Source organism: Halichoeres trimaculatus, unplaced genomic scaffold (genome assembly GCF_033239565.1).
Source record: "Halichoeres trimaculatus isolate MK-OKI-2021-1 unplaced genomic scaffold, fHalTri1.1 fHalTri1_scaffold_2, whole genome shotgun sequence".
Classification (NCBI taxonomy): Eukaryota; Metazoa; Chordata; class Actinopteri; order Labriformes; family Labridae; genus Halichoeres; species Halichoeres trimaculatus.
In genome coordinates this window covers 29,495,243-29,504,182 of record NW_027437180.1, presented here as the reverse complement: position 1 = coordinate 29,504,182, position 8,940 = coordinate 29,495,243, and the positions used below count along the sequence as shown (strand labels likewise).

At 38.8% G+C, this 8,940-nt stretch overlaps 1 protein-coding gene across 1 annotated transcript; it reads right to left on the bottom strand.

The window, feature by feature from the left end:
- Positions 1 to 1,220: 1,220 nt before the first annotated feature.
- Positions 1,221 to 8,464, bottom strand: adra1d (adrenoceptor alpha 1D). The gene is made up of 2 exons (XM_074694719.1): positions 7,143 to 8,464; positions 1,221 to 2,557 (listed from the first exon to the last, which is right to left on the bottom strand). Exons 1-2 carry the CDS (start codon positions 8,098 to 8,100, stop codon positions 2,007 to 2,009), a joined length of 1,509 nt encoding a protein of 502 aa, XP_074550820.1. The 5' UTR covers positions 8,101 to 8,464; the 3' UTR covers positions 1,221 to 2,006.
- Between the last annotated feature and the right edge of the window lie 476 nt (positions 8,465 to 8,940).

Below are 8,940 nucleotides of genomic sequence, written 5' to 3'. Positions count from 1 at the left end.
GACTCTAGGCTATCGAAGCACAAGCTAAGGGCTGTGTTTTATAGAAACATACCAATCATAAGAAAATACAAACTCAGTTCAGGGTTTAGTGTTGCAGGACAGTCTGCAAAGAGATTAAAGAGAGAAGCCCTGGAAACTCTTTTAACATTTTCTCACTTGGCTTCACTCTGAAAACTCTCATGTTCTTTTGTAACTAATCCTACGAGATATAGTGAAGTGCACAATCCAACAAGTACTGAAATGGTCTTAATATTTAAGGTGTGTACATTCATCTGCAGTCTTCTTCTAAGCTCTCAGACATGGTCAAACATGGCTAAGCACGCCTCTACCAAACACATTTGGAAATCAATGTGGAGGCTGCCTCTTCAGGAGGTCTTTGTGATTTACAAAAGTATCAAATGTCAAAGTTCATGAACACAATAAAACAGGACCTAGAGACTTTGGTAGCCCCACTTAGAAATCTGCTGAATAGATAGTTTTATTTGAGGTCTTTTCATTACAATTTTCTTCTTAAGGGGAAGAGAAGCTTGTAAGAAAAAAGAGAAAAGATTCGAAGTGTTATTCAGACCACAGTAGAGCGCATTTGAACCATGTATGTTGTTCAACCATTCATATCTGTTTTAATAATTTATTTTCTGTATTGGTTCCTCAGTTCCCTGACATTATAAAACTGTTAAAAACAGTTTCTAAAATATCCAAAGATAAAGCCTATTTTTGTTTTCCTTTCTTTGTTTCTACAAATCAATGGCTTCTGGTTACCGTACCAAAAAGAAAAAGAAAAAAATCAGCCGTATAATTTTCCTTAAGGTCAAGGAAGGATCTAAGTTAACTTAGTTTTGATAAGGGAGACAACTGTGATTTATTGGCCTTCACTGAGTCTTTAGTCTTTCTATTGCCTGCAGCTAGCGTGCCTAAGTCTGTTTGTGTTTGTCTTTGAATCCGAGTTATCTCCTCTCATTGCTATAAACACATGCAGATATTGATCTGTTTCCATTAATCTCACTGGCATTTCAGCTATTTTGCCACTCAATTCCCAAAAGCAAAAGGGAATGTGTGGGGGATAAAACAATAAAAACAAAAGTGATACCTGCTGGACATTTCTGTTTGGATCATGCAATCAAAGTGTTAATGAACCCAGTATAAAAATGTTAAAGCTGAACACAGTTTCTCTCCACTTTATTTTATTTCATTGTTTTTTTTATTTATTAATTTACATCTTACACAAACAAACATCAAAAAATACAAAAAAAATATAGTTGAATTCACATCAGCAATCACTCTGTAGTGCCTAGAGAACAGACATTTGGGTTGACCCACAGACTTTTATTCACACAACTATACATATCAGTGCCAAGTACTGGAAAATCCAACAGTTTGAATAAATAATATGCAGCATCTTTGTTCCTTGCTGGCCTCTGGTCTTTTCAATGCCTTGTCAAATCAGAGTAATGGCAAAGGAAAAAGTCATAGTTTATTTTGAAATGTTATATTTAATCGAAACCAAAAAATCTTATAAGACTATAAACTTTGCTTACAGACTTTAAAACAACTTGTTCCATTCATTGCAGCTATACTGCTTTTGTTTCCTTTTTAATACAAGATAAGGATAAAAAGTCCCAGCTTCTCCACTTCACCTGATATGATCTAAATTTCCTGGGGACTGGTTGATGACAAATTTAAAAGCATAAGTTATGGGCTTTGATTCACAAAACTATCAAGTGAAAGCACTGGGTTTCAGTCCAAGGATTTGTCCAATTTTGTGTTCGCATCCAAAGCATGGCTTCACACAGGTCACAAGAGGCTTGATCTAAATAAACAGGATGGGAATGAATGGTTGTGATAAAGTCTAGTCTTGTTTGTACTGGGATCAAGCCATAATTCTTGGACTGCTGCTTTTATCCAGCTTTGATTTTTAGATATTTTGTGAACACGTCCCATCCCAGTTACTCTTGCATTGTGTTCCAATATGACCCTTGAAAATAAATAAAAGGTTGTCTCGTGGCCCGTTAAATGTCAGTCTCTTTAAGGCCGTAGCAATCTGCCAGATCATAGAACTGATAACCGCTCTGCTCACAGGAGTTGTAAATCCCCATAGAGACCGTGTCCACTAAATCAATCCGACCCACTGCTGGTGTGCTGCTTTTTCCTGCACCTCCTTTGATTTTATTTGACAGATTGTTCACTTTTTCTTTCAGCTGAAAGGAGGACTTGTGCAGAGGTGGAAACAGGCTCCATCTTTTGAAACCTAGAGGACGCCTTTTCCCCTTGTGAAAAAAAGAGCTGCCAAAAGACTCGTGCACTGTGTAGCTGGGACTGTAGTCTCCCCTCTGATCCTTTGTCATTCCCTTGACAGCTGTCCGCCACCTCTGGTCATAGAAGCGACGCAGGACTCTCTGTCTTTTGTGACACTGGCACTTGAGGAGTCGCGTGAAAGCGCGCTGGAACTCTTTGCTGGAGCAGGGGTAGATCATGGGGTTGATGCAGCTGTTGAAGTAGCCCAGCCAGAAGATCACCTTGAAGACTGTTTCGGATGGTTTCAGCGCTGGGAAGAAGGAACCTGGAAGAAAGTAGAGCTATCAGTGAGATTACTTTCACAGCGTGCATGATACTAAAAGAGAAAATTGATTTTTGTTATCCTTAGATATCTGTGATCTATTTCACACAAATCAAAGGACTTTGAAGAAAACTGCAGCCAGGGAAATGTATTCTCTGGTGGTAGGATGTATTCAACATGTCTGATTTTCAATAAGTATAATAATGAAAATAATAAGATAAAAAACAAATTTAAAAACTCTGACACAATGGATCCTTTTGGCTAGATGGTGGGTATGTTACAAAGAAGTGTATGTACTGCTGTGTTTTCCATTTGCTACGATGAAACATTTTTCATTCCTCTGACAGTACAGCATTCTCTGTACTATTTTTTTGTTATGATAAATGAGCTGTGGTAGCTTTTTGGCTGTGTTTATTTATGAGAAAACTGGACTTTCTGACATTTTGTGGACTTTTATTGATGAGCTGGGTACACAGAAGCACAAGCCCCCATACACAAAACTCAGTGATCCCTGAAAGTGAATATTTGGTATTAAACATGGTTTTCATTAGGGCCAAGTGTTTATAAATGGGGTTAAAGTGTTATTTTTAATGTATGAATCAACACATAACCACATATAAGAGATTTCCATTAAATGTTAACATGACATTTGCTTTTCCTTAAAGTAAAGGAGAATGTGTGTTTCGTCTTTATTGTTTTCCTCTCTGTTATGAGTCAGGACAGACCATGCAGTGTAGCAGTCCCTTATTCTTCATGTAAAGCATGCACACTGTATTGGCACGTGGCTTTCCCAGAGCCTTGCCTTTGACATTAGTATTGCTGAGATGGAGAACCAAGCCTTGGATAGCTTTAAATATTCCTTTTATCAGCCTCTCTGAGAATGATGGAGCCTAACAGCAAAACACACAATCATTTTTCAATGACTTTAATTGCCTGGAGGTTTTTACACACTGAAACACAACAAAGCCTGTAAGTGTGTATTTGCATACAAGACATAACAGAGATAAGTTTCAGACAATGAGAACTTTCCACTTTTAAGTTGAAAGCTCAGTTTCTATTTTGATTTTACTACAGTTTAATGATGACATGTTATTTTTCACTGGACATTGCCTCATTGCTTTCTGTTTATTCTTGTCTCCTCAAGCTTTGATTTAACACAATGTTGACCCTGGCCACAGAGGCAACATATCACAGTGCTAATGTCAAAACCTGCCCTCCCTTTGCCCAGGAGTCCCATTTCACTTTGATTTAGATTGTAATGTGCAGAAATCTATCAAAAATGGCTTGTTTGTAACTGTCAGATTAATGGTTTCATGTGTTTGGCATAAGCTAGCAACAATATACAAACCCCTACCCCTTTAAACCAGGACAGGCCAAGACTTGTGTCATTTACTCTGAGATAAAAGTTGAACAACAGGAATGAGTTCTCCTTCATTACATTTTTTTGCAGCATTTGTATTATCCTTCCTGTTACATTACTCATATATCAGATCCATTTTTGTTCAAATGACTCATCTTGAAGCAGCTTTGGCACAACATATTAATGAATAATAAAGAGATTAAAGGCAGTAATGGTTTCCATTGATTCTACCCACCAAAATGACATCACTTTTAAAGTCTACTGTGATGATGAAGTGAAATGACTCATCACTGTGATGTTCTTCCACCACAGGTCATTTCTTTCAGGGGTTTTCTTTGCCTCTGAGATAACAGTCTCCTTTTGGGCCTAAATGCAACAGGATGATTGTCATTTTTAATATTTTCTTGATTTTTTTCTTTTTTTATTTGCATTGGCTCACAAACAAGTAAGAGAGCCAAGAGTATGAGGACCTCTCCAATTTCTCAGACAACATTTGGTAATGACTCTTCTGGGGGAGCAGGCAGAAAGCTGATCAGAGCCTGGGGGATTATCTTCTTGGCATTTAACTTCACACGTGATGGTTACTACTTAATACCAGGCTTAATATAATATCCTCTGAGTAATTGCCACAAAGGAAAAAAATTGTAGCCTTCTTTGTGTTTTCTTGATGCATTTGTTGTAAGTCATAATGATCTAATTGCATTTGCTAATGAGCACTCTTTAACAAAATCTACAAAACTACAAATACAAGTATTCACTGTTCGCTGATAATAGCTTCCTATTGATCAATAAGTTTCATGAAACACAATAATAAACAAGCAATATGCTTTATTTCCCTGATAAAATGTCAAACAATTGTTTGATTACTCAGAAAAACAGCATTTCTTCATGTTTCCTGTGTAACTTGGTTGCCCTTGACATTTTATCCGTTACAGGAATAGTCAGACAGCCATCAAATTAGCTTTGAAAAGCTTCCTCCCTTTATGCCATCATTTTCAGGCAATAAAAAACATACTCATGACTCGGATGCACTAATTTAAGCAAATGGTGTTAGAACGCTCTCACTGGAGCTTGAAATGAGTCAGAGTACTCTCCCTAAATTTACATCATCATCACAGAAAGGGCCTGAATGGCACAAAAGGTGCTCAGAGTACGTCTGCCACTCGACTAAAGGTTACTCATTAATGATGGCTCTGCGACTTGTGAATGCCTATCTGTCTGTCTGACAGACTAACTGGGGATGACTGAACAGTGCTAAGAATAGTGAGTTGGGATGCTTGGCACTCCCCTATCAAAAATTTAAAACCTAGGGACACATTTCTATAAACTGAGGCTGAACTTGTCAACTTCAGAGGGTTGTGGCTTTGAATGTTTCCCAAAAGCGAGCTGTAAATACTATGGTTAAAAAAAGCACACACGGTGGTGTTCTGGTGGCATACAAGTTATGTATTTGCACAGGCATATCAATACTTCACTAACTGAAGAACTCCATCTGGTGAACTAGCTTATTAAAGGGGGGGTGTAAGTGTCTAAACACCAGTTGTTTTGTTTTGTTTTGTTTTGTTTATTTTCTGCAGAAGGACATGAAAATATGAATTTGTCAACACCACAAGAGCACATTTTTCAATAGTCATTGTTTGGAGTGTCAACAAGAACAAACAAGCTGCATTAAAATACTGCCACTCACTGGGCATATAGCTTACCAGAGCTCAGTATTAAAGGGGGATCAAATTTAGCAGGGCCATGTCAACCCTCCTCCCCTTGCATACTGTCATGTGATTTTTTCTAACCATTACAATGCCTTTAATCTACACTTATTTGTTTCATTGCATTTTATAAATACAAATTAGACCCAAAACATCCATCTTTTTCAGACTCCTGGCAAACAAATAAACTTACCCTTTCTATTTCCATTGAGTGTACAAAATAATCAGCAGCCCTCATCTAATTTTTCTTGAACTTGCACTCTCTTCAGGCTCTACTCCAATAATTTGATTGACTACAGTTGGAGGTGCAGCAGATCACAGAGAGTGCTTTGAGTCTTTTACCTGATAAAAGACCAGCCATTTACCCCACGGTGTCTTTTAAGTTGAATCATGTGAAATATATGCAAATTGTAACTCATGGAGCTTCCATTAGTGCATGCATGTGTGATGTGAATACAATCCCTCTCCCATAGTGCAGTCACTTGCATTTCCCAGTTTGATTTATGTACAGCCATAATGTTTTTTATTAGTTATCCCCACTGAAAGGCCTTTTCAACCTTCTGATGGACTATATCTTTGTCCTTTACTCATCTACACTCTAATGTCAAATCTTTTCAGTTGAAGGATCTGTGAAAGAACTACTCTTAATATCCTCAAACCTTTTCTATCTACTCTGTTTCTTCAATGAGTAGCCAGTAATGTTACAACACTGGGTCTGATTTGACATTAATAAATTAATGACATTACAAACTGTAGCCTTCATCAACAAAATGTGCTATCTTTGTATCTTGTATTCATAAAATGTATACAGTCAAACAGGTAGTCCATGAGCTGCAGCTCATGCTTGTAACATGCAGTTGTTTGAGAGAACTCATTAGGGAGGAATGTCTGAGTGTTATGAATGCTATTTGAGAAATCTGATACAAGCCATCTGAACAAATAGGCTCCATGAAAAAAAACACCACGAAAACAAGCCATGTTAGTAGTCTCGTTGCAGATTTGACCTTTTCCGACAAAAAAAAAAAAAGAAGAAAAAAAAAGAATCTGGTTTCATTAAATTCTCACAGCCTTGGTTCGGATTAATTTCCGGTTCAGTCCTTAATATTATCAATGAATTAAATCAAGCCGATTTAATTTCTTCAGCTTCCTGTTATGCCTCAATTAAACTGAACAGGCATTTAATGATGCAAATTAACTCAAACTTTAATATTGGTTTAGCACTGGTCTGTGCCTGCAGCCACTCTGTGGCAGTGTGGGATCTGGTTTCCAGCAGGTGCTTCAGGCTGAATTGATCATTTCTAGTGACGTCAATATATTAGGACCTAATTAATCAAGTTTAAAATGAAAAATTAAACACAGTCGAAACAACTCACCCCCTACAAACGATTAAGTTAAAAATTTGTGACTGTAGGTGTTTCAACACACATACAAGTAGGTTTCTTGCACCGAAGCATGAATGGAATGATTTGTGAATAGTAACAGGGAGTAGTTTGTACAATTTGGAACAGGATTGCAGACTTACCCATGGGAAGAAAGAAGAAAAACGGCAGCCAACACAGGATGAACATCCCCACAACGATAGCGAGAGTTTTTGCAGCTTTTTTCTCCTTGGAGAACTTCATCAGCCGCACAGAGAGCGAACTTCTGAACGGGTGGTTTTTGCTACTTTTCGCGCTTGCACTGCGCGCGTCCTCCAGCACGCTGCGGCAGTGAATCCGGAGTACCACCTCCATTGACTTATTTCTCTCCCGTTTCACGCCCGCTTCGAGACTTTTAGTAGTCCTGCGTGCCACCACGTAGACTCTAAAGTACATGAAAAGTATGACCATAAGCGGGAGGTAGAAAGAGAAGAGGGAGGAGAAGAGCGCGTAACCCGGCTCTTCTGTGATCTTGCAGATGCTGTCGTCCACAGGAGGGGGTTCCTTCCATCCCAGGAGCGGTCCGACAGAGATGACCGTGGATAGTACCCAAACAAGCACCAGAATAGCAACAGCTTTCTTCTCTGTCATAATACTCGGGTATTTCAGACAGTGTTTCACCCCTATGTACCGGTCCACGGAGATGATGCAGAGGCTTAGGATGGATGCGGTGCAGCAGAGCACATCCACAGCTGCCCAGATGTTGCAGAAAACACGTCCAAACACCCAGCATCCCAGCACCTCCAGAGAGGCAGAGAAAGGCAGCACGATTATGCTCAGCAGCAGGTCTGCCATGGCTAAGTTCACAATAAAGAAGTTTGTTACGGTCTGCAAATGTTTGTTGCACACCACAGAGAGGATAACCAAAATGTTGCCAACAATTGCAACCAAAATAAAAACGGAGAGAAAAACCCCAACCCCGACAACCTGAGGGTCCATTGTGAAGTTCTTGCAGGTTGTGATATTGTCGTATGGAGATGTTTGGTCCAAGACAGATCTGTTGGAAGCTTCAGAAAAATACATCCCATAGTTGCTTTCGTTCCTCGAGTTAGAGGATGTCATTTTGAAACGCCATAAAGAGAAACTTTAGAGGTTGTTTAACATGGGAAGCAGGGAGTCTTGCATTGTTGACAGTCTCTCTTCGGTCTCTGCGGACAGACAGGCACGCGCGCGTGCTCCCACTCAGAACATGGCTCGCTCCGAACGGAGGAAAACAGGTAAACAGAAAAGTCCGTAACCGTCATAGAAAGCATGCGTGACTGAAAAGATGTTGTTTTCCTAAAGAAAAATATTTTTCTTTTGAGTTTTTCTTCAGAAAGAGCAAACATATCACTTTTACGAAAAAAAATGTAATGTTTTTTAAAAAATCAAATCCTCAGTTTCCACGGATTTCTCCCCTCCGTAAGTTTCCATTGACGGCATCCATCCTAAGTGATCACGGAGTGAGAGCTAGAACAGCAGGTCTGAACCCACAGCTCCACCCCCATTTCATATTTTTACCGCTGCGTTCACGGTCTCCACAGGAGAGCTCTACTTTAAATCTTGTCACGACCCATATATACCAAAAGAAGAAAAAGAAAAACACACACAAAATCATAATACAAGTTTGATTCTGTTCAGGAATGTAATTAAAAAACCTTCCTGATAGGTTGAAGTAATAATTGCTCGTTTATTTTTGTTTGCTGTAGGTTTCAAAACAAATGTGTGCCCTTTGTAAAATGTGCATACTGATTGGCTGTTGAGTGGTATGCATGGGTAAAGAGGAAGCTTGGAGGAAAATATGCATAGAATGTACAAATGTTTCCTCAGAGGTACACTGAATGGGGGAACTGAGCGGCTGAGTGTGCACAGGCCATATTTATTATTTTTTTATTATTTTTTTTTTTAATCAGATTCTTTTTT